We start from the raw sequence: 27,640 nt of genomic DNA, 5'->3' as shown, positions 1-27,640 counted from the left end.
TGCCTCATCCCTGCAACTCTCCACCTCACTGTTGACGGGAGAAGTCCTGTGCCACTGTGCCCACACCACTCTGTGAGAGAAAACCAGCAGGAAGATAAGTGTGTATGTGTCACCGAATAAATGTGCATACCTCCCAACTCCTGGATGGTCAAGAAGGGACACTTATGGTTGATAGTGTAAAAGACCCGTGTGTGTGTGTGTGTGTGTGTGTGTGTGTGTGTGTGTGTGTGTGTGTGTGTGTGTGTGTCACAGTGTGTATATGTGTATATTTGTGTACGTATGCATTTACTATGGAAGTATGACCGTGAACCCTACCCCTTTACAAAATCTTCCGTATACCCCTGCATGCATGTACACTCAAAGTAGTAAATACAGAAACCCACAGCCTATAGGACAATCTGCAAGCAGCAGCTAGCCTACTTGATGACAGTTTCCAGGTAGCAATAGTAAAAATTTGAAAGAAACATTTGTGAGAACAAAAAAAGAAAAAAAAAACTTTAGAGGATGTAATACATACAACGGTCCTATTTATAATTTATAGTCATCTATGATATTTACAGTAGTGACCATGGCTCTTATGTCTTATGAAACAAGTAGCATAAAAGCAGCCAGTATAGTACACAGTTGTATACTTACCTTTATGTACAGATTTTCCCAGTAGTCCTGAGTCATCAGTCGAAACAGAGATAAAAATGCCCAGCCAAAACTGTCAAAGCTTGTATATCCATAGTCAGGGTTCCTTCCTACCTTCTTACAAACATATGAAGTTGGACATTGACTAATTAAAAGAAAAAATGACACTGAATTACAACTGGAATATATATATATATATATATATATATATATATATATATATATATATATATATATATATATATATATAGTACCAATATAGTTTGAGAATATCAGCATCACCAGAAAGATTACTATAGTATTACTCATCAACAACAAGTGGCAATGTTCTACATTGCAATCCTACTACAATGATGTAGCAGAGCTGAGTTGTCAGGACTGTAATTCTGCTGTATTGTCTTAGCTTACAAGTTTATCATAGAGCACAAACATTGTCGTTTCAAACTGGCAAATAACAAATTCAGCGCTGCTACATTTGTATATTGCATGGTTTAGTTAAAATACATTGCAGGCTATATATTTTATATAGTTATTATTGCTTGTCAATGACCATGTATGTGTCTAATGTGAAATTGCATATTGGACATTCTCAATAAAATAACCATTATACGGTGAGAAGCCAAAGGTTTCCATATGTGGATCTCAAATTCCTTGAGATCATTATGCAAGTCGAGTCAAACATGTAATATACCATTCGGGAGATGCCCAACCAAAGTGATTACTGGATATTTGGAGGCTGCTTATATTCATCTCTAATAATACAATATGCAACTCTTATATATTTGCTTACCCAGCATCTGAGTTATTACCACAAAGATAAGGATCCTTCTGACCTTTCTCTTTATAAACAACACCTGCAAAATAACAAAAAATACAACAACATTGTTGAATACACTGGCCAGATATTCAACCTAGACTGTGTTTACATCAGCGTTGCCTTCGGTTGAGGGGTTCCGTCTGATCTTTCCGTCGGGGGAACCCCTCAACAGAAAGGTAAACAGAAACCTTAGCTTCCGTTTGCTTCACCATTGATCTCAATGGTGACGGAAACTTTGCTAATGGTTTCCGTTTGTCACCGTTGTGAAAGGGTTCCGTTGTTTTGACGGAATCTGCGCTTTAACCTGACAGAAACCTCAGATGGAACCCCTCAACGGAAAGCAACACTGATGTGAACAGGCCCATAGAAACAAAGGAGCCTCACCCTGTTAGTACATTTTGGCAGATTAAATGAATTGTTCATTTTGGAAAACACCTCTCTATATTTCTTTTTTCCTAGAGTAGTGAAGGCAGGATGTCTCACAATCATTATTCAATCATTACTATTATTGAGGGGCTGCCATGATTGAAAGGGATTTTCCCGCCAAGACAATGCCTTCTCTAAATGAAGACTCAATGGCGATCGCTGCAGTTCTGACAGCTGAAGCCCCCTAGGAAATAACTGTTATAGCTGAGGAAAGATGTCGGTAGTCGCATATTTCACCTGCTGAGGTTATTGCAGAATGGACATACTTCTAATTCCTGGACACACTGAGTCCTCCAGAGGAGGAGCCGCTCTTTTTGATGGCTCTCTCCGCTTCGGAATCATTGAGGGAAGTTACAAACAAGGGACACCCCTGTGTGATGTCCATAAGTCCTACCAGTGCATATGGACAGGGATTGCATTATTTGGAAAAAATACTTTTGATGCTTACTCGTGAACCCTGTCTTGCTGTACTACAGTGCGACTATTGATTTCTATGGATTCCTGCAGTCCTCCGTAGCCAAAAACCATAACAAATGATCAAGGAGACCTCCCCTATTATCTCAGCATGGCTTACATCTGGCATATGAAAAGAGATTGCCTAAATCAGCCATCCCCTTTCGTTACACTGATTGGGACTTGGTGTTGTTTTTTTTATAATGTAACTGTCCACATAAAAAAAACTTGAATTATTACAGTTTTCACACTGGCCATTAGCCGGTGTCAATAGTGTTTCGGGTGCCCGACACTTATTGACACACTTGGGGAGTGAAGGCTAGCCCATATGGTCTGATCCCACAGAAGAGCTGCTCTAGCACAAATTTCTAAGAAAGTTAATGCTGGCTATGATAGAAAGGTTTCAGAACACATAGAGCATTATAGCTTAGCCGCAAATGGTCAGAATGCCCATGCTGACCGATGCCCACCACCGAAAGTACCAACAATGGGCATGTGAGCCACAGACCTGGAATATGGAGCAATGAAAGAAGGTGGATTGGTCTGATAAATGACATTCTTTTACATTATGTGGGCATCCGTATGCGTGTGCATCGCTTAGGTGGGAAAGAGAAGGCACCAGGATGCACTATGGGAAGAAGACAAACTGCTGGGAAACCTTGGATCCTGGCATTCATTTGGATATTATTTCGATACTTACTACCTACCTAAACATTGTTACAGACCAAGTACATCGCTTCATGGCAATGATATTTCCTAATGGCAGTGGCCTCTTTCAACAGGAAAATTGTTTAGGAATGGTTGAGAACCATGACAAAGAGTTCAAGGTGTTGGCCCTTTCAGAATGTGGCCCCTGGAGCAGCTCTACGTTCTTGCTCATAGAAGGTGGTACCAAATGGGGGACCCCCTCTATGATGTCCATATGCCAATAGGACATAAGGACAGGGGTAATCTTCATGACACAACTCATTTAACCACTTGACTGCCCTAGATCACCAGGGTTACAGACATTAACTCCTTCCCTGCCCAAGATTTCAGGGATGTTATCATCAACCCATTGGGGGGGAATTCATTAACTTTTCTATGACAGTTTTCTCATGTAGAAATTTTGCAAACGGCACAAAAGTCGCAGTTTGCGGTAAAAATTGCAACTTTTGTGTCAACTCCGTCGCTCCAGATACTTTCTAAAAAGTCGGTGGAGGCTAGCAGAAGGGGCAGAGCTGTCAGTGGCCCGACAAATTGTCAGTGTCAGTGTGCCTCTTTGAAAATTAGGTACATTTTATTCCAACTTTCTTTATACTAAGAATGGCGTATGAAACACCAGTCTTATTGAATTTTACCCAATAACTAACCTAGCTAATCATGTATAATTATTTGTCGCTATACAGCAATATTGATTTGCTGCTGTTTTCGATCGCCTTCGGCTTAGAACCGCCCCGCTCATTAGCTAAAATTGCTTAGAGGGAACATTGATGGCAAAACCCGGTACCATAATAGGGAAATGGCGGGTAATTTGATTTTTGCTATAGGGCCTCCATTCTTCTATGTACACCACTGGATTGTAAATGTTGACAGTGTATTTATTTTTAACCTAAGCAACAATGTGACAATGTACAGTACAATCCGAATGGTTCATGTCATAAAACAGGTTACAATCATATATGTGTCTTTTTTATTAGAATGCACAGAAAGACCAAACAGCGTCTAACCTGGTGGCCCTGGCATGAAGGATATTGTTGCCTGATCACTGATGGATGGCCTCAATCTTGATGAGACAAGCATGAACTAATGTGCGTCATTTAGCTCAAGATACAGATGTCCAACATTGAAACAATTTGTATGTGCAACGTAACATTTTACAATGTAATTTAATCAATGCTATCATTACAGCTTCAGGCTTGAAAGACACATTAGATTAACATCACTCATAGAACTGGAACAAAAGTGCAATTTTTTTTGTTGCAGGCTTAATGTCTAAAATGTCTGCAAGGAAACCATTAGGAATACGAACTGGTTATGTTGTGTTTGTTTTACTCACATTGTTTTAGTATGAATGATGTTTCAACTGTTGCATTTTAGGGAGTTGTCGGCTTTAGACAGTCCCTTTGTGTTAGGAAGATTCCTTGATGATAAGCTGATTGCATACTGTCTTGCTGCTAGGACCCCCAGAGATAGGCTACAAACTGTGTGAATCCAGCAGCAAGTGTTCAGTTTCCCTGCAGTGCCACCATTGGAGAAATTAAGTATTACACAGTGTGCATTAAAACAATGGACTCTCACTGTAATGCCGTGTCCTCCAAAGCGAGAGACGCTCTATGTGGATCAGGGTCCTAAACATTTACTAACTCAGAATTCCCTAATTCATATCTTGAAAATGGGTTTCTTAACCAGACACCCCCCTTACAACATAACTTACTTTCATTCTTGATATATTCCTCAATGGTTATATTTAGAGTTAAATCATTCGGGAGCAAAACACACTTATTCCTTAGGTGTCCCATGAATAGCTGCAGTCCTATTAGTGCAAACACACTCAGACAAAACACTGTGAGAATCATCACATCCGAAAGCTTCTTAACCGACTGAATCAGGGCCCCCACAATGGTCTTCAAACCTTTAATTCAATGAAGAAAATGAACAAAAGGAAATTTTGCAACATACAATTTACTGCCTTAGACCGGTTTTCACACGGCACAGTACTACCACAACACTTAAAGGGGTCTCCAAAAATGGACATTTATCACCTATCCACAGGATAGGTGTAAAATGTATTATCACTGGAGGCCTCACCACTGGGACCCCCACTAGAACGGGGGTCCGGAACCTCAGTTCCTCCATACTGTACTATCACAGGGAGGATAATTTTGAATGGCGTGGTGGTCATGCATGTGCGCTGCGGCTCCATTCAATGTCTATAGGCCGACAGAAATAGTTGAGTACAGTGCTCAGCTGTTTCTGTGGGCCCCACAGTCCCCCGCTATAGTGATGAGTGGGGGTCCGAGAGGTGGGGCACCCAGCAATCATACATTTTTCACCTATAATGTGGATAGGTAATAATTATCCATTGTGGAAAAAAACCTTTAAAACAGTATACTTAGGGCTTATTCAGACGAACGTATATATAGTTCGTGTGACGGACGTTTTTTTTAACGGCCGTCACATAGCTTCCTGTATTTCTATGGGGCTATTCACACTGCATTGTTTTAAAGGACTGTGTGGAGGGCCCATTTTCACGGATCACTCAATAGAATAGTGAAAACGGGTCCAGCATGTGTGCAAATTAGACGTAAAAAAGGACACGGCCGATTTTGCACACGTCCATTTGAATATAGCCTAAGTAGATGAATTGTGGGAAGATCATATTTAAAATGCAAACTTAATTATTTCCTATTGGGAAAAGAGTCATATCAACCATCTTGGAAATATTGCGCCAATCTGAAGGTCACTGATTACCTTTTTCCTCATAGGGAATAATATAAAGTTGCATTTTAACCACGGTTTTGCTACAATTCGCACTTGACTTTTAATTGCCCTGTAGCCCAAGCCTAATTCAAAGCTCTGTCCTGAGCCAAATAGCACTCTTGCCCCTTACACTGCATATTAAAGGGGTTATGATACGTTTGGATATTATGATATAATATAAAATATAATAATTTTTAAATTGGAGCCATATAAAAAATGCTCCTGTTTCTAGATATGGCTGTTACATATATATTATATATCATTTCTCATTTTATCACTTTTTTATTTTTCTCCTATACATATCTTAATGATATATCATTTATATTGAATAGTAACTTATATATATTTTATGTTTATCATTTGAAGGACTTCTTGTATTAATAGATGTATTGACAAAGTATTTGTTCTGTAAACATATATTTATATTTATTTATTTATATTTATTAATATTGTTTGTTTATATATATAAATACATACTAATACCATGTTTGCTTGTAGACGCTTTGAATGGTTGCCATGGTAATTGTTCCTCACTCATTTACTATATTTTTTTATTACTACTTATAATTATGTTGATGTATTTTTACACTCACCTGAATAGTATAACAGGAGCATCATTTTTAGATTTTTCTCCTCTTAAGACTTTATGACATTAGCCTCAGGCGTCATTTCGGAAGTTGTCAGAGTATTGGCGGATATCGAGTATGGGCATTCCTGCTCGCACCGATCGATGGCAATGACTTGGGTGGACTGACAATGGGTAGGCGCGTGACACGTCATGCGGCATTAATCGTCGCTTTACTAGGTTCAGTATTTAAACCACTGATGGGGCTAGCATAATCCTCTCCTGACGAAGGTTGTGAAATGTACGTAAGGTGCATAAACATCTTCATCTGCCATCATGTCAACCACAGGTGATTAACCATTATACTTTTTTCACTATATGCACTATTGCACTTTTGTAAGATTAGATCTGTGGTTTCTCTAGCGGGGTCTAATTCTAGGTATTTGATCCCTGCTGCATACACTATTGATATATAATATATTGTTGATTTACAACTATCTAAATAGGGTCATGCTGGCTTTTTTCCACCTAAGGCTGTTATCGTTTTATATATTTTGTACATATTTGTAGGGCGGGTTGTTTTGTCCAAAATTTTGGGCCATTAAAGATTTTTCAACAAGTATTATTTTGGAATATTTGTGTTTTAATTTTGCTGTTACATACTTATAATGGCGCCCCCTTATGTTCCTGTGATTCCTTTCTTAGAATGTCTACCTAATGTGTCCAGGGCTGATGAGAAAAAGTCGCTACTACTGCAGCAATTCCGATTGGTTGACGAGCCCAATAGCAGGAATCACTCTTCTGTAGGTCCACAAGTGGATCCTGATTGGCGGAACTGACCTACTGGTTATGTGTGTCCGCCGACACTGGACACATTAGGTGAACATTCTGAAAGTAAATTAAAAGCACACTAATGGGCGCCATGACAAAGATGAAAAATGTTTATGTTGTGCATGATCTAACAGAAAAATATAATATTTAAGCATTTGACAACCCCTTTAATATTCAATATAAGGGTACAGAGCTCTATTTATTTATGTAAAAAATATTTAAAAAAACAAACATTATTTTAATAGGTATTATTAAAGGCCACTGGCTAACAAGATATTGTTTTGGCCAAGGAGAAAATCTGCATTTAATAAAATAGTATTGTGATAAATCCCTATATGAAAGGGTTCAAGCACTCTGAAAATGCACAGACCCCTTTGACGCTGACTAGTTTCCCTATCTTAGAGCTGCATTTTAGCTTCCGTATTGCGACTGCAATACCTGGATCCCCCGCAGTCATACTCAACTGAACTGAACTTAGATTACTGTAGGATTCTATGGCAATCTACGTTAACGTTGCATAATGTTTATATCATTTTATACATTGCTGAGGTCTACAAACTTATCTATAAAAGACAGGCTCACAATGACAGTCACAAAGAAACAGTTGGATGTACAAGGGACCTAACACCTCACACCAATTACTTCTTACCTGGGATTACAGAAATAGTTTTCAAAGCTCTTAATACTCTAAAAGTTCGAAGAGCTGAAACATTGCCGAGGTTTACAAATTCTGTTACATACCTGTGATAGCAACAATAACATGTATTAGAATTACTATAAACAAAGCGTTTATTGCATACATGATAAGTCATGTTTTCTTTAACACTATCAGGACCCTTACCAATGTTATGAATGAATGGATTATGCCACTGGTTTTAATTAAATCTATGAAAATTATGGAGACCTAAAAAGGAGAGCAATCATAGAGTTGCTCATCTGATTTGCAATATAGCCAAGGATAGAGATCAGATTTCCATGAAAACCAAGACAAGCTTATGGGTACACATATATATATATCTCTTAGGCTACATTCACACGAACGTAGTCCACCTCGGAGCATGAAATACTGCCGTTTTCCACCTCCGAGGTGGACCCGTGCGGGACGCGTTGTCACGGATCACCCACAGACTACAGTCTATGGAGGGATGTGTGACACACAGTAAAATAGGACATGTCCTATTTTTCAATGGAGCGTTCACACGCTCCGTTGAAACAACGGTCGTGTGAATGGCCCCATTGAAATGCATGGGGCCGTGTGATGGCCGTTGTTTTAACGGCCGTCACACGGACGAGATTCACGTTCGTGTGAATGAGCCCTTAAAGAGTAACTGTTGTTTCAACTAACTTTTGATGAATCGATAGTACAAATAGTATCAAAAGTTAAGAAAGGATTCTTTGTAATATATCTCATTACAGACGCTTTTTTTTCCCTCCCTCCTGCCTCATGCACTGATCCTTTTCTCTCAATTTACTGCTAAAATCCATCTTCAGTGAAGTAGTGATAAAGACAAATTATCATCTCCACTGAGAGATCAGGTTACAGCTTCTGCCCATAGATGTCTATGGAGAGGGGAGAGAGAAGGGACAGAGAGAGATAGAGACACAGAGATGCTGCTGCTACTTCTAGTAAGTGTTCTACTACCTCACCCTAGTGCTAAATCCACAGCTACACTGCTCATTACTGCCGTATAACGTCCCCTTCATGCTGCTGTTTCTAGTAATATATTCTACTTTATCACCCCGATGCTGGATTTACTGCAACACTGCTCATTATTCCAGTTTAATTCCCTCCATGCTGCTGCTTCTATGTGTGTAAGGCTGGGTTCACACGACCTATTTTCAGGCGTAAACGAGGCCTATTATGCCTCGATTTACGCCTGAAAATAGGGCTACAATACGTCGGCAAACATCTGCCCATTCATTTGAATGGGTTTGCCGACGTACTGTGCAGAGGACCTGTCATTTATGCGTCGTCGTTTGACAGCTGTCAAACAACGACGCGTAAAATGACTGCCTCGGCAAAGAAGTGCAGGACACTTCTTTGCAACGTAATTTGAGCCGTTCTTCATTGAAGTCAATGAAGAGCAGCTCAAGATTTACAAGCGTCAAAGACGCCTCGCATAATGCGAGGAGGAGCTTTTACGTCTGAAACGAGGCAGCTGTTTTCTCCTGAAAACAGTCTGTCTTTTCAGACGTAGAAGGCACTTCTCGTGTGCACATACCCTTAGAGATAGGGGAGAAGGATCTCCTTTTCTCTTTGTGCTGTGTAGGCGAGACATCATAGCAGCTAGTCCCCTCTCCCTCTAGAGTTGAGTACATGGATAATTTATGATTAGATATAGAGCCTGCAGAGGGGAAAACTGCTGAAAAGATACAAGTCATATAATGGTCAGAAATAATGTTATTCCTCATGTAAACACACATGACGGCTGATTCTGAAAAGTCACCTGAAACGACAGTTACTCTTTAAGACATGTCTGATTGATATTTTATAAATGACTATCATCAGAATAAACCCTTTGTCACAAAGAACAGGCAAATCATAAATAATCTGAAACAATATTTATTTATATGAGCATTTCATACAGTCTCTTATGTGCTTAGGTATGTGCAAAATGCTGGGGGCAAAAGGGGAGTTAATGAAGATTTCTGATAATTAGGAGTATTCATTATAATAAAATATAATATCGGAGGCCAATGGTGGTACATTATAGACAAACAGCAGGCTATGGTTCTAGGATAAAACGTATGCACTATAATAGGCCAATAACAGGCCAACCATGCATTCTTCAAAAGAATCAGAATGGAACCGACAGGAGACGTAGCGGCACAGTACTTTCATCATGTTTTTGCCAGTTCGTTCTAAAGGAGACGCAAAAAGAGAGAGACCCCCTCCTTGTAGTGCAGTATAGTTTTGCAAACAGCTAGAGAGAAGAGTTGAAATGTACCCAGGAGACAATTAGGTAATAGCGAAACATTGAATGAGTTATTTTTATTTATTTTAATGCAAAAGAAATTATACAAAAAAATTATAAACGGAAGAGTTGGGATTTTTATCTTATGTCCCATAGACAATCTTTTTTATCAGAAGAACGGAAGAGGAACCTGGGCGACCCGTTAATCCGACGAACCTTCTCCTATTTGGGATTTTGTAAGTACAATTAAACTTTTTTATCTGTCTGATCGCAAACCTACTGCCCTATTAGGCCTAGTTCACAGGGAGTTCTTTGGTGCTGATTTTAACACAGAAACTGCGTCGGAATCAGAACCAAAAAAATGGCTGAAATCGGAGGCGTTTTTTCCTTAGCGCCTTTTAGCGGGACAAAAAGGGCATGACCACACGTGGCGGATTTCCTCCGCAACTGTCCGCATCAATGCCGCACAGAATCTGCGTTGCAGATTCTGCTGCGGATCTGCACAAAATGTGCAGAAAATTGATGCGGACTAGCTGCTGCGGACTGCGGGAAAAGTGCTTCCCTTCTCCCTATCAGTGCAGGATAGAGAGAAGGGACAGCACTTTCCCTAGTGAAAGTAAAAGAATTTCATACTTACCGGCCGTTGTCTTGGTGACGCGTCCCTCTTTCGGCATCCAGCCCGACCTCCCTGGATGACGCGCCAGTCCATGTGACCGCTGCAGCCTGTGCTTGGCCTGTGATTGGCTGCAGCCGTCACTTACACTGAAACGTCATCCTGGGAGGCCGGACTGGAGACAGACGCAGGGAGTTCTCGGTAAGTATGAACTTATATGTTTTTTTTACAGATACATGTATATTGAGATCGGTAGTCACTGTCCCGGGTGCAGAAACAGTTACTGCCGATCGCTTAACTCTTTCAGCACCCTGGACAGTGACTATTTACAGACGTCTCCTAGCAACGCTCCCGTCATTACGGGAGCCCCATTGACTTCCTCAGTCTGGCTGTAGACCTAGAAATACATAGGTCCAGCCAGAATGAAGAAATGTCATGGTAGCAAAACCAATACGCTCCGCAGCACACATAAGATCTGCGGACTTCATTGCGGAATTTTGACTCTCCATTGAAGTCAATGGAGAAATTTCGCCATGAGTCCGCCACTGCTCCGCAACAGACAGAACATGCTGCGGACACCAAATTCCGCTCCGCAGCCTATGCTCCGCAGCGGAATTTTACGCCCCGTCTAAACGAACACTGCTAAATTAAAGTGTAAGTCAATGGACAAACGGCACCGCTGCGGATTAACGCTGCGGAGTGTCCGCAGCGGAATTTAAGTGAAATTCCGCCACGTGTGAACCCGCCCAAAAATAGCATGTTCTCTCTTGCCGTGGTTCTGCCTCTGACTTCCCATTGAAATCAATGGGAGGCAGCAAAAGTGTTGTTCACTGCGTTTTTTGCCAGCGGTCCTCAATGGCCGCCGGCGGAAAACGCTGCGAAAACCGTGGCATTCCTGAAGGAATTTTGAGGCAGATTGTTTCTGCCTGCAAAATACTCCTTGTGAACTAGGCCTTAGGCATGTGCCTCTCTCTTTTTGTGTCTCCTGTTTACCAAAATATTTACAGATTAAACCGGATTGCCAAGACCCGTTACCATTTTAAGGAATTTGCTGAACTACGTAAACAAAATCCTTCCAGTGCTGGATATTCCCTGTATCTACTTCTTTCTAGAGTTTGATTGGGGGCCAACAACAGCCAAACCCCCAAGGATCTGACATGTGATATTCTTGCATTATGCTATCTATGCTGTCAATGTCTGTCATGAGACAACCCCTTTAAATGTTTTATACTCCTAGAAAATTAAGTATACAATATGTATTAGTTTCTATTTACAATATTGAACATGCTATGCTGAAAAATACATTGTTATATATTATGTGACAAAAATGTTACTTACGCCAGCAATATGACGGTAAAGTCAAGCCAGTTCCAGGGATCACGGAGAAAAGTAAATTTATCTAAACAGAAGCCCCTTGCAAGAATTTTTATCAGTGATTCTAATGTGTAAATCCCAGTGAATGTGTATCTGAAAGATATAGACTATTATTAATAATAATAACAATGATAATATAACTACTAAACACATGGTGCAGGGATATTTAGTACACAATAACCGATGTTACTTGCTGCTACAATGCGGTGAATGCTTACGTTACATATGTTGCCTTCATTTCTAAGTGATGGGATTGGTTTATGAGAACAATAACGCAGCGCCTTAGAATGGTCCATTACTGCAGTTGAATTGTACATAATATTGTTAAATGACGCACTTACACAACTTTTCTGTTAATAAAATCTACTTGTAACACAGCAGGGACATATCTTGTACTCCTCAAACTCATGGCTGCGGAAAAAAACTAAAGTGTTTTAAAAGCTTGAATTATCAACCCACTTTGATATTCAATACAATTGTAGCTTTAACCACAAACTTTTTACTTTTATCGATGGCTTACGTCGCTTTGCTAGGCTAATTTGTGCACGAAAAATATGAATTTCAATTTAGAGTGTAATACAACTGACCCAAGTCTGCTACTTTTACGTGCAATTTTCAAGAATGTTTAAGATTATGTATACATCGATCAGCCATAATATTAAAACCACCTGCCTAATATTGTGTAGACCTATTGTGCTGCCTAAACAGCTCTGACCCATTGAGCCATGGACTCCACAAGACCTCTGAAGGTGCCCTGTGGTATCTGGCACCAAGACTTTAGCATCAGATCTTTTAAGTCCTGTAAGATGTGGTGGAGCCCCCATGGATCGGACTTGTTTTTCCAGCACATCCCACAGATGCTAGATCGGATTGAGATATGGGGAATTTGGAGGCCAAGTCAACACCTTGAACTCTTTGTCATGTTCCTCAAGCCATTCCTGAACAGTTTTTGCAGTGTGGCAGGACGCATTATTCTGCTGAAAGAGGGCACTGCCATTAGGGAATACCATTTCCATAAAGGGATGTAAATTGGCCCTTGTCAATGTCGCTAAGATCCTTACGCTTGCTCATTCTTCCTGCTTCACAACTCCAAGAACTGACTGTTCACTCGCCTAATGTGTTCCACCCCTTGACAGGCATTAGTGTAATGAGATAATCAATATTATTCACCTGTCAGGGGTTTTAATGTTATGGCTGATCGGTGTATATTATAATGTACTGACCCTTTCTGTGCTCCAGCAGTGCCTCTCCATGTCAGCCACCACCACAGTGGCACTTGCGGCAGGGGCTGGCAGGGATGTGGGACGGTGCGAGTGCAGGGTGTTCTATTTGAATTCCGTTCACGGTGACCTCGGGCCTGGCAGTGTTTGGTGACTAACCTGTTTGCTGTTTTTTTATATATATATACTAATCTGTCTACAGTTGTGAGTCTATCTACCTCTGACTACTTTTTTGGACTACCCTCTTTGTAGTGCGTACTCGGCTCTGTTACAACTCTGTTGATGAACCTAGCAACTCTCGGACTACCTATTCGTCTTCTGCCTCTGTACCGTGACCCAACTCTGGTACATTGTTGCTATTTCCTGGAATCTCTGACTACCCACTAGCCTTCTGCCTCTGTACTGCGATCCGGCTCTACTACATCGTTGCTATATCCTGGACTCTCTGACTACCCACTAGCCTTCTGCTTCTGTACTGCGATCCGGCTCTACTACATCGTTGCTATATCCTGGACTCTCTGACTACCCACTAGCCTTCTGCTTCTGTACTGCGATCCGGCTCTACTACATCGTTGCTATATCCTGGACTCTCTGACTACCCACTAGCCTTCTGCTTCTGTACCGTATCCAGGTCTGCTACTTCGTTGCTGGACCCTTGATGTATGAATTCAGCTTTGCTCCTCTATTCTAAGAATATTCAAGTATGTAAGTTAACTATCTGTTGTTACTCATAGCAACTGCAGCTCAATGACCTTCCCTTATATCCTGGGAATGAATCACCGGACAAGTTAGGCACCAAAGTCCTAGGGTCAGCTTAGTACCTTAAACTAGATCAAAGTTGGTTCCCTCCAAGTGAACAGTGCTGTTTGGTCTGAAGTTCGACACACTTTTCTGACATATTTGTTTGTGTTGTAAAAAGTAGTGCAGGGGCTTCACAACTATAATGGACGAAATGCTATGTTTTTCAACATTATAAAACTGTAACATTGTAGGAACATGTAGTCATTAGGGGAGATGTATGAAACATGGTACAAGGTAAAGAAGAAATAGATGCCCATGGGAACCAATCAGATTCTACCTCTCATCTCCCCATTGACTTTTCCAACTAATGCCAAAAATCTGTAAAAATATGTGTAATTTCAAAAATGAGGAGGGAAAATGCATAATAATAAAGAGATGGAAGCGTTTTTGTGACTAATAAACAATTGACATATATTCAACTAAACATCTGTTATAATTTGATGCCCGGTTACGTCTGGTATTTTCAGCAAATACTTACTCTACATTCTTGGTCCACTCCGGGGGGTTACTCATGGTCATGAACACACAGTTGGTGAGAATAGTGCACATGATGAATATGCTGAATAATGTGATCCATGTTAAGGAAGCTAAACATGAATATATTTCATTACATTATTGTCTATGGCAACACAAATATGGAAAATCAATAGTTCCAACACCGTGGTTATAATGCAATGACATTTCTTGATTATGGCACAAAAGAATGCTATTCTAGAGATTTAAATATAAGCTTTCTTTATGAGATTTTTTTTTATTTTCAGAAAATGTACTGATAACACAAAACAACCTATTGAGAAAAATGGAACAGTTTTTGTGGCAGATATTAAACCAAATAGTGACTCATGAAATATTGAATAGGAACAGCGATAGAGCAATGTTTATAAAAAAAAGAAAATGAAATGTATGGAACACCAACAGATTAAATTGTATGATGCCCACAGTGGGAGTTCTGTCATTTACAGAAAAGAAAAAATTATGTACTGTATTTTACATGTGCATTTAATTGAATAGTTTATATGTATTCACTACATGATGCCCATGGACACAAATAGCAAGAAAAGAATGTGTAACAAAACTAGAGTTCCTCAACTCTTGCTTCTCTAAGGACTGCTCCTCTGGTTCTATCTAATCTATCTATCTATCTATCTATCTATCTATCTATCTATCTATCTATCTATCTAATCTATCTCATATCTATCTATCTCATTATCTATCTATCTATCTATCTATCTATCTATCTATCTATCTATCTATCTATCTATCTATCTATCTATCTATCTATCTATCTATCTATCTATCTATCTATCTATCTATCTATCTATCTATCTATCTATCTATCTAATCTATCTCATATCTATCTATCTCATTATCTATCTATCTATCTATCTATCTATCTATCTATCTATCTATCTATCTATCTATCTATCTCATATCTATCTATCTATCTATCTATCTATCTCATATCTATCTATCTATCTATCTATCTATCTATCTATCTATCTATCTATCTATCTATCTATCTATCTCATATCTATCTATCTATCTATCTATCTATCTATCTATCTATCTATCTCGGATTTTTCTGTGTATAATTATTATCTAATATTATTAAAAATTATTATATTTTTCATGGAATTTTTGCAATTTTTATTTTTTACTGATATCATATTATAATATTCTATAAAAATATATATCAGTATATGTAGTATGCCATTATATCTCTAGAGGGTGTATTATATACATATCAATAGAACCTATAGGATTGAGAGGTTCAGACGTAGATGCGGTATTTACTTTGACTTCTCAAAGAACAAATATAGGAGTTACGGGGAACAATACGGCAAGTGGACATATGACATGTCTGCATTGCATTTGTTTTACCCACTAGTGAGGTGGGGATGGGCACTTATAGAATGGCCACCGTCCACCCCTTGAACTCCATTTCTAACAACAATACTTAAAAGTCTGTTGTGAACAGGGCTGTACCGCTGCGTTTATGCCTCTCTCCTCTTTGGATGCCCTGTTGGGACATTCATTTGAATGTATTCACACTCTCTATTGATAAAGCTTTATCTTAGATTGGGAGCTATATAGTCCCCATTATGGTATGATTCGGTAATTTAAGATATATATACACATACCTTTTGATATAACCCTAAACAAATGGGACTTTTCCCTATTTAAAGATGTCTACATCGCGTCTGCGCTTCATTGCGCATGCGCGAATGCATACCGGATATCCGCAATATTTAGAACATGGCAATATTCCAACGCATGCGCAATAGCGTTTTTTCGCTTACCGCTATGGCGGCGCCGTGATAGCACGTCCTATGAGGTGATTTTCAATTTTAATTTGTTTTTATGTTTCACACATGATTCACACACATGTGAACACTACTCTTAATTGGATACTTTAACTGTATTGTGAGTTATATGCACATTAACTGTTGCTTATCCATCTTACTTTGACACTATATGTTTAATTCTGATGTGTCACTTTTTACTATATATTTATTACGCTATTTTTGTGATGCTGTTATATACTTTTCCTTTGATTATGTTTGATTCACACACTTGATTGTCACTATGTTATATACTTGGAATGTATCACATGTTATTTGCTTGAGAAAGGCTCTAGAGGACAGAGCTGAAACGTTGCACAGGGGGCAATAAAAGTACCCTATTTTCACATTTACTGCGGAGTGCTGCCTATTTTTTGAATATTATCAAGTTTGGAGCGTGGTCTGTTCCTGAGGATTTTCACCCACGATACACCGGTGCTGCTAGATATATTTGTTTATCTATCTATCTATCTATCTATCTATCTATCTATCTATCTATCTATCTATCTATCTATCTATCTATCTATCTATCTATCTCATATCTATCTATCTCATATCTATCTATCTATCTATCTATCTATCTATCTATCTATCTATCTATCTATCTATCTATCTATCTATCTAACTATCTATCTATTTCATGTCTGTCTGTCTATCTGTATGTCTGTCACCTCTTAATTTAAATGATTCTGCAGTGCACTAGATATTTTAAAATAATATTAGACTTGAATGACATTGTTTTTATATATATATAGGTCCACAATGCTATCCTGATAATTTTTTTTAATATATCTACATAGCGGTTAAAATCCACTTTTTGTTATACAAATTTCCAAATCTCTACCATAGCTGTAGTGTTAAATGTATTACATTGACAAACTATGGTGCCTGAAGCCACCACTAGGGGAAACATAGGAGTTTACTGCATATAATTAATTAATTAATTGAATTGAATAAGGGTATGTTCACACAGGGCAGATACGTTGCGGGAAAACTAACACAGCATATCAACCCTGTATGCCGCAGGGGATTCTGGCCAAAAAGAAAACGCACCATATGGTGGCGCAGTTTTTCGTCCGGAATGCGGAAAATAGCAGGGTAAAAAAAATTGGAAAAAATCATACTTACCCGTAGCCATGGTAAAGCGTCCCTCTGACGTCCTGCAGCCCGATCTTCTGGGATGATGTTTCATCCCATGTGACCGCTGCAGCCTGTGATTGGCTGCAGCAATCACATGGGATGAACCATCATCCCTGGAGGCCGTGCTGGAAGAAGGAGCAGAGAGTTGTGGGTAAGGATGGGATTTATTTTTTTTGAGCTGCATTAATCGCAGCTTTTCCCCTGCAAAAACTGCAACATTTGCTATTTAATGCAGGTTTTACCTCCCCATTGAATTCAATAGAGAAAACCGGCAACAGAAAAGCAGCGATTCCTCAAAGTAAATTGACATGCTGCAGATTTACAAACCGCACCGAAGGTCAATATATGAACAGATTTTCGGCTGATTTTTTTTTGCAGCATGTGGATGAGAGTTGCTCAAGTCTTATATATATATATATATTTAAGTTAGGTAAAAGATACGATATTTTCATTATTCCCTTACATCATTTTTCTTTATAAGGCCAGGGTTACAAGGGTTACTCCTGTCGGAACGTCTGCGGTCACCTGAGCTCGCAGCGTCGGCACCACAAAATCCGATATGCTGTGATCCGTGGACTGCTACCAAAGGTGAGTCGATCTTAATAGAAATGTCATCCGACAATCGGATAAAGATGCTGCACTCTGCATCTTTCTCCGGCTGACAGATCGGATTATTGTGGAATATGCTCCATATAGCTTTCCTCATACAAGGAGCTCAATTAGTGAGTTGTCCTCTTGTGTCAATAATTGAAAATTCTCTTCAGCTGTTTTTTAGTCATATTTGTTTCAAGGGAAGCTGGAGGACAAACAATATGCCAATTCTTGCAAATCAGATAATGGCTCAGCTTTTCAAAACTCCTTAAATCTTCTTAGCTGTGAATCTCCAGCCCCACTATTGCTGCATAACTCAACTATTTACCTTCAGTGCTCTAGGAAAGCTACTGTAGGTGACAATCATTGGCGTTGTTAGGCCTAGGTCTTTTAACCGGTGCCCCAGTGCCAGCGATCACCACCTTCAGTTGAATCTAGCAGCGCTGCCAGTGACAATCCGTGGAAGCTAAACTGGTGGCTGTGCTGATATTTACCAAGATTTCCATGAAACATCAGAATAAAATATTATATGTCACACAAGGCAATAACACAAGTATTTATACCTACTAATGCAAAACAACTCATCTGTAAAAAAGGATATGAGTGCACCAAAATCTTTATAGCTGCTTTACGAATAGGGTTGAAAGGTGTCAGAATGTACAAGGCAGACGTGGCACTGAAGCGGGAGATTGCCTTCCCTTTATTCAATACTATAAAGGTCTAAAAGAGGAAAAAAATAGCCATTTTCAGTAAAGAATAGAAACTATTTATATGAATATTAACATTAATATAAATTAATATTTTTTTTTTTGCTAAGCACTTTATGGGCCATGTTATTAAGTTTGCCTCCTTTCTCTTCATTTAGTTTTATTGATGTTACATTTTCTGCAAGCAATGTCATTCATCACTAGGTGAAAATGTCCACTATCTAAAATAACATTACTCTCCTTGATTACTGAGAAAGTCTAGTGTGAGAGAGTGTAAAGGGGGCCATACAGTTTAGCTAGCTGTCTGGCCGACAGCTATTCCTTCTGATTCCCCCATATACATGCACGCTTGGCTCGGCCATTTTTTTCCAATGAGGAGAAGGGAATACCCCTCTGACAGCGGCTTTTTACTTGCAGCTACAAAGGATCGGGTATGTTGGGATCCAATACTTCCTTCCCCCACCATTTGCTGTCGGGGGAGAGTCAAGACACCCCCATAAATATTAGATAGTCGGGGGGTTCGGCTTACTTTCATCTAATGTCTATGGGCACCTTAACAAACCTTTTGGACTTGCTTTAAGGGGTGGTCATGTTAATGGGTTCTCTTTGAGGGTCAATTGAAACAGTTATAAAACATCCACACTCCCTAATTTGCGACTTCCCATTTTGCCTGTGCAATCTCCGGAGACTGCAAATACCACAATCTTGACCTGTAACCAGATGAATATTTATAGCTTTGAAATCAGTATCTTTAATTTTTTCCATAAAAATTAGGATAAAAAAAATTATCCATCATACTCATGCATCATTTATGCTGCAAGAAATATCGTTGTCGGCAGCACATCTCCCTGTGTTAACATTGAGCCGTGCTGCTGACGTGATAGAAATGTACGAGGACGAGTGATCGTAGTAACTTTCGCTCATCCCCATATATTGCTCCTTGTGAACAGAGCAAATGAGCGCCGATCAACAAGCCGTCTTGTTGATTGGCGCTCGTTTACACGGCCCATGTCGGAGTACCCTTACTCAATCCCTTCCTTTACAAATCAGTGATCTTAATCCCATATTGTTCACTATCCTCAATATCCTCAATGTTTTTGTCTAGTTAGGATTGATACTCTACTGAGCAAGAGGAGTAGTGGGACCATTTCAACAGGGTGGAGGATTTTACAAAAATATGTTAGGATGACTGGTCATTCAGGTTTTAATATCTTTGTCATTATTTATCTCAAAGCTCTGATCATAAAAAAATTACAGACACACAGCAAATCAATTAACTCAATAAATCAACAGCATTTTTGTATTTGCCAGGCACGTCATGGGATAAATATCTCTACATACTACACTCTATATCCCCCCAGTGGACTCACATTCTGGCTAGCATAGTATGGGTCAAGATCCTCCAGGGGTTCTGATACCATTCCAGGTGGGATGTCACCATAGATAAATGGCAGTTTTTTACCAGCTTCCAAGTCACGATTTGGTTTTTGAATCCAGTCATCGATCTCCTGCTTAGACTTTGTATTCTTTTCCTCTGCAATACGTTTCTCAATGGCTCTAAGAGATTCCCTGGTAAAATATCTGAAGCTGTCCGGTCCAGGTGGTACAAGTCTTGGCTGCGCCATCTTTTCATCCTGCCCTTATTTACCATCTAGCTTGATGCATAGCAAAACTTTGAGAAAAACAAAAACATCAATGTTAACTTTTGTAGGCCAGTCACAGTGTTAGGCCAGTTTTGGACATGTTACGGTTGTAAATCTAATCCCAAACATCGGTCTAGTGACCCGATCCTAGATCCTTGTGATGCTGTTGGTTCAAGTCATTAGACCTGCAATCGGGCCAAGATTTGTGGCCATAACACGAGCCCAAAAATTTGCCATTGTTGCGCTCCTCTATAACTGGCCAAATTATGATTAGTGTTGAATGACAATAGGACATTGCTATTGACACATGTGTGACACTAGTCTAGTCTGGGTCCCTATTGCCCAGCATACCATAAGACTAACATTTTAGATACTTGAATTACAAAATAAGAGTTTCAGAATTGTAGGGAGAAATTTTTTTAAGTATGGTATAATCAGTTTATTTTTTTGAGAATCTATGGTGAAGAGAAGATTTGTTCATGTACAGTTGGAAGTTTTACTGAAAAGTGGAGTGGAGGGATAATGCTCATACAATGCAATATTTGTGCAGTATGTATCAATGTGTGTAGACAGTTTTGTATATTTAACATACTTATCAACAATTTCGGAAAACATTTTGAGGAATGGCAAAAATAAAACCAAGAGCATGAAAAATGTCACATTTGCATATTATGGGGTATTTAGCCAAAAGATCTTCCAGCAATTATGTACATGGACAGCATATTTGTTTTCAAAACTGTATTTTCCTTAACGTTATCCGTTAGGCCTCATGCACACTGCCATATTATGGCTCAATATGAGCTCCAAGTTGTACAGAGCCATAATCCAAACAATCCATGTTCGGGACACAAATAAGCCACAACAGTTTGTAGAGTAAGGCAGATATGTTGTCAGGAAACAAACCGAGTTCGCTTCACAGGTATGTGGCAACAGTTTGTAGAATAATGCAGAGACGTGGTCAGGAAACAACCCAAATTCTGAACACAGATAAGTGGCAATAGTTTGCAGTGTGAGACAAAGACATAGTCAGGAAACGATCCAAGTTCGGTACACAGATACGCAGCAGTAATTTGTAGAGGAGCAGCAATGAACTAGGTTAGAGGCAGTATGCTCAATGGTCTGGCGAGGAAGAAGTGCAAGGACCAGACTTATATAGGAAGCAAAAAGGGTGAGAATTATTAGGATTAGAATTATTAATCAAAGCAAAAAGACAAGAATCAAGGGAAGCTAGACAATAGATTAAACAAAGGAGTTATCCAGCAGCACCAGCAGCTCAACAAGAAGTGCTACTGCCAAGGACACAGGAGTTTCTGGGTTTAAATCCTGACAGCTGTACAGAGGCACCATATGGCAGTATACAGAGTGCCTACGTTACCATACTACAAAGCCATAGAGACTGAGTGTACCGCCATAAGGATTCCATGCAAAAGCCTTCGACATATGCATAAGCCCTTAGATAAAGAGAAGTTATGCTCACACATATTAGCCTGATGTTCCATCAAGGAATAAATGGGTAAAACAAAAAAACCTGGATAAATGCATTCTACACCATTAAAGTCAATGCTAACATGCATACATGAATACAGGTTTCCAGTTTTTTTTACATTGCAATCCACAACATTTATGTGATCCATGATATCCATCATTTTGATCCATTGCATAAATAGCAACCATTGCCATGAACAGACTGTGACAATTTTTTTTTCTAACAAGAATCATTTGGAATGGTTTGGCAAGTCAAATGAAATGTACCCAAATTGTAGGCAAGTTTGAATACAGCCTCAGGAGCCTGTACGGCGGCAGACACAGTTGCTACGGTTCTGTGGGAACCCAATATGCCGCAGTTTGGTACCTGTGTATAGCACCACATTATAGAGGTGTTCTCCCATAGGAGTAATGCATGTAGGGGAGAATATATTCGTAATGCAGCCTTTCATAGACCATTTGACCATACGAATGGCTCCGTACAACTCGATCTTGTACGGAGCTATAACATGAATGTGCGTCTGGGCCCTTACAGACTCATATGCTTAAAATTCTTATATTGAGTACTAAAGTTCTATATAAGTACTTAACAGAACCTAATCTTGAGTATGTTGCTTGCGTTATCATGTAGGCACAAGAATAATTGGTTCCCATGACTGAACACCTGGATGTTATATTTGTCTTATGCTTGGGCATTAGGGACTAACACATTTCTTGTATTTTTCCTAAGCTGAATGTTCAATCACTGAAATTAATTATTCTAATTCTTCCATAATAATTCAAGCAGTGAGTTCAAATTGTATTCTATTGTGTGAGCTACAAGCAGTTCATCGTAACAAAGGAGCTGGGCTGGGAAAGATGTTTATAATGTTGACTTGCCTAAGACAGAAGAGAGGCACCATCCTAATTAATGTTCTTGGCTACAGAAAAGCTGGACACACCCTGATTGTACTCGTAACAGCAGGATTATGTAGAATCCTTAATAAACCAGGCAGAAGAGATATTTGTCCATTACTTTTATAAGGAAGCGGAAGAGATGAATGCATCCTGTAGTGTTCTGTATCTCATATGGTCTTTCTCACACAACGGCTGTAATTTTGCACTCAAGGGAGTAAAGATACTTACTAATTGATATATTAATGTAATTTCTTAGAACTATTAACCTGATTTCAATTTACAACACTTATGAAGTTGGACCCGCTCCAGAAAGTACATCTAGCCAAACTGTAGAAGCAAATGCACTACTGACATAGCAGAGATAAAGGTAAATTGGCATGATGTGCCATTATGTCAACATGCTATCAGTGGTTTTCCATAAGGTTGAAGATGTACCTTAGGGTAAGTATTGGGTTTTATACAGAAAGTGTATCTAATCTTTCAGGTGACTTTTCAGCTTAAGCTTTCATATGTGTGTACATGAGGAATAACACTATTTTTAGCCATTATATGAAATGGACGCTACTTTTTTTTTTTAGCAGTTTTCCCCTTTGCAGGATTTATATTTAATTCTCAGTTTACTCTGAGCTAGTGGGTGGAGTCTAACTGCTATCATGGCCAGCATGGAGGAGATTATACAGCAGTAATGAGCAGTGTAGCTGGTGTGAGACAGTAACACTTAACAGGAAGCTGCGGCATGTCTGTGTGTCTCTGCATCTCACTCTGCTCCTGCTTCCCCTTCCCTTTGCATAGACTTCTATGGGAAGCTGTAACCTGACCCTTCATTAAGCTAAAAGTCCATCACGTCTTGAAAAGACGGAAAAAGTAGTAAATTCCAAGTGAGTGAACAGTTAAGAACAGGGGAATGAAAGAACCTGATAAGTTGATAAAGAGACTTTTTTCTCTAATAAGATATATTTTAACTTTTCCTATATTCGCCTATACTATTGATTTATGAAAAGTTTGTTGAAAAGTTAGTGACCACTGAAGTGGCCATATGTACACAGTTGTTGAATAGGAATTTTTGCAATTCTGCAAAAATTTTAGACCATGTTGAGGGTTTTTAAACAAAAATAAAAAATTACAGCATGTTTACATAACAATTTTACCCCATTTTTTACATTTCATACCGAAGATGTGGTTTTCCTAAATCTGCGTTTGTTATTATGGTGATGGGATTCTAAACTACATTCCTATCTAACAACCTCCCCCAGGTGAGAACCCAGACCAATGTTTCATGAACACGGCTGTATGCAGATACACGGATGCCGAACATGGTGCCTATAAAACTCTATGGGCCTATACTGTACTTTTGTTTGCTTCCAATTTTACAAGGCGAGCTTGGACACATTCCGTATTACGGAGGTATTCTTCACAATCTGCATTATTTTATTCCTACTGTAGTTGTAGCTAGAAGTGCTAGATGTTCTTTATATCCAACCTCACACATTAGCAGATGAGTGTCTAGTCATTCTACTGTCAGAGGAAGATAATTAATTGACACATTTCTGATCCATCATATGGACTGTTATACACATGTGTATATGGGTTGTTTGTACCCTAAGGATATGTTCATACATGACAGATTTGTTGCAGAATTTCAGCAACTGTTTCATACATCTGAATAGGGTTTGTAAAAATCCATGCACATGCTGCTTAAATCCAATTCAGATATATAGAACTGGTTTTGAGTATGGAACCAATCTGCTACGTGTCAACATATCCTAATAGTCAAAATATATATATCACTCAGAAGTTTAAACAATATGACAATATTGCCCATAAAGATGTAGGCTCTGTGCAGTAGATGTGTGTGTCGAGCCAATGACAGTATCTGACAGTATCCTATGGGTTCTGGAAAGCTGAGTCTGATCCCCAAGTATATGTGGCTGAACTGCAATACCAGACACAACCAATGGACAAGAGTGGCACTATAAAGCAGACCATTTTTTTTTAAATATTGTACAACCACTTTAACTTAATTTCATGACTTATTTGTTTTGATTCCCATTTATAGTAAACCTTTAAAGCCTAACTCCACTTGCATCCTGAGATTATATCAACAGTACCAAACCTCTAGCCACAAATTATATTTTCATCTAACCTCTTCTCTTTAGCCTTTATCTCCTTTATTAGTAGCATATGCAACCTTGCATATTCCTGTCCTGTTTGTATAGGTGGGTCCACTGTACTGCACAGAGTAACTACTGGTGACCACAGTAGACCAGACCATTTTTGCCGTTGATCAGCGCTCTTTTTGCTCCTATCACAAGAAGATATTATCAGTAATGGGATCGCTCGTCCCATTGCTCGTTCATGGACTGATTGTTGCCCTGTTTACATAGGGCAGTGATTGGAAACAAACGTTCTGTGAATGCTCGTTTGCCCGATAATTGGCCCATTACAAAAGGCCCTTACTGTCCCTATTATATGTATGGACAATGTGGTCACTGATACAGGAAGTCACTGACACCCTGGGGTGCAGAAGACATGCACAACATGCAGGTGAGAAGATTTGATTGGAAAACACATAGCAGCATAATGTAAGGAATTTTATTCTTCTTATTATTCTTATTCTTATCCTTATTATCAGTTTATAGGAAAGAATTTTAGTTAAAGATTTTTTGTTAATAACTCCTACTTTACTACTGTCTTATTATTATTCATGCTTCTGATGGCAGCTTCACAGATTTCCTGCAGAGAAGCAGATGATGTACAGTATTAAGGGCAGACATAGGCCATCACTGTGATAATCTCAGCAGCCGTTTTCAAATTATGGCGAGACAGAATCTTTAGCCTTTTTAAAGACTGATATGTCTGACGCCAAACATCAAAAAATCCCATTGGAATAATGCTACACATATCTGTCTTATACAAAAATGCCACCTTACTTGGTTTTCTTAAAGAAATGTAAACATTTCAGATTAGGTTTTCTGACAGTTTCAAAAACCTCAGCAACAAGTGACATTAATGTTTTAATGAAAGGCCTGTTTGGACCTTAATGACACACTAATTATTTTCGTTTTTGCATCTCTGCGTTACATCAACAATAATTTTGTGCATGCACAAAAAAAAGTATTTATATTTTATCACATTTTTGTAATTTTTTTATTACTTTTTAATGACTTTTTTAAATTCAAATAATAAAATGTTAAACTTTTAATGGCTTTGCATAGTTCTGTAATACATTAATATCTGTGTCACTGTCACACTAGTTTATAGGGCACACTAAGTTTACAGACAGCCCTGGGGTACTTTGTAGTTCACTGGGAAGCCAAGTGACCCATTTAAAGGGTTCCTCCAATCCCGGCCATTAGAGCAGAAGAGGCTGTCAACAGGCAGCCAAGCACCCGCTCCAGGACAGCATGGAACTTCCCTACAGTATTTATTCTACAGTGCCCTAAAAACACAGTGCTGTAGAATAAGGTCCCTTAATGACCTCCATAAAAAGGTGCATGGGCGGTTATTAAGGGTAAAAGTAGTTATCATGGGGGCAGTCACTAATCGTTATGTGCATTGCCACATAGAGCCAAGTTGGGTATGATGGCTAAAGTTGGCCATAGACATAAGAGCTGTCTGCTGAAAAATTCCTCTAAAGGTTGTCTTACCCATTAACAGACCCACTTGGCTCAGCTTAAAGGGGTATTTCATCATAAAAATATATCGCATGTTCAAAGTATATGCCATGAATGCTTGATAGCCCCTCACTTATCGAGAGAATGCGGTTCTCGTAACCTTTATTTGCCAATTCAGACCAACTGTTCTCGCAATAGAAGTCAACGGATAGGCAGCTGTGCGTACTTAACTTTCTGTAACTTCTATAGGCTTCAATTCAGAGGGCTACACACAAGCGCTGCCACCTCTCCATTGACTTCTTTGGGGATAACGGCCCCTCTATATCAGCAAACAGGAGTCACGGGACACCTAATCTCTCGAAAGGTGAGGGTCCCAAAGTTGGGACTCATACATATCAAGCATTTATAGTATATTATGTGGATATGCTGTCAATAATTATTATTGTAATACCCATTTAATGGGCATGCTATTTCTATGAAAGAAAGAGATAAGAAGCTGCCAGATATATCTGGCACCACTTATTAGGGAGACAAAAAAGGATCAGTCAGGTTAAAATGTGACCTGTCCCTCTTTCTCTCAATGGGTGATGTTAAAGAACATGAGATTGCGGAAATACGTTGAAATTGGTTGCAGTCAAAAGTGTAATTACTATGGGCAGGTTTTACAGAGAGTAGATTGCAACTGCACAACAGATATAGATTACATATCATTAAGATTTAATGTTGCTCTTAATTACAGCTATAAAATGTCTACAAATGTATTATTTTGCACATAGTCTCCACCATACCTGAAAGAGTTAAACAACCAGACACTTGGCCAAACTAATTGTTTGTATCTTATAAGACAGTCTCAAGAGATTAACTCCAAAACAAAGTCATTACGGTATCTAAGCCTGTTATACATTGCCCTTTAAAATACAGTTTAGAGTGGATATTTACATGGGCCAATTATCGGGCAAAGGATCGTTCATAGAACGCTTGTTTCCGAAAATTGACCTGTGTAAACAGGCCAGCGATCAGCTTGAGAACGAGCAAATGCTTGTTCATCTGATGATCATATAGTTTTAAAAAAGTAAAATATTATCGTTGTTGGCAAGACATCTCCCTTTGT

General features: G+C 39.0%; 1 protein-coding gene across 1 annotated transcript in view; it reads right to left on the bottom strand.

Annotated features, from left to right (window-relative positions):
• LOC142655347 (sodium channel protein type 2 subunit alpha-like) overlaps window positions 1-27,640 on the bottom strand; it is a 99,174-nt gene that overhangs the window by 40,914 nt on the left and 30,620 nt on the right. The window contains exons 2-9 of the mRNA XM_075829390.1: window positions 20,261-20,562; window positions 18,785-18,903; window positions 14,589-14,678; window positions 12,054-12,182; window positions 7,837-7,928; window positions 4,746-4,943; window positions 1,424-1,487; window positions 637-778 (exon numbers count right to left, since the gene is read on the bottom strand). Coding sequence (XP_075685505.1) covers window positions 637-778; window positions 1,424-1,487; window positions 4,746-4,943; window positions 7,837-7,928; window positions 12,054-12,182; window positions 14,589-14,678; window positions 18,785-18,903; window positions 20,261-20,515 — 1,089 coding nt within the window. The 5' untranslated portion in view covers window positions 20,516-20,562. The remainder of the gene's footprint in view (window positions 1-636; window positions 779-1,423; window positions 1,488-4,745; window positions 4,944-7,836; window positions 7,929-12,053; window positions 12,183-14,588; window positions 14,679-18,784; window positions 18,904-20,260; window positions 20,563-27,640) is intronic.

This window comes from Rhinoderma darwinii, chromosome 6 (assembly GCF_050947455.1).
Source record: "Rhinoderma darwinii isolate aRhiDar2 chromosome 6, aRhiDar2.hap1, whole genome shotgun sequence".
Classification (NCBI taxonomy): domain Eukaryota; kingdom Metazoa; phylum Chordata; class Amphibia; order Anura; family Rhinodermatidae; genus Rhinoderma; species Rhinoderma darwinii.
The sequence above is the reverse complement of the archived record's forward strand: the minus strand, read 5'-3'. Positions and strand labels throughout refer to the sequence as shown.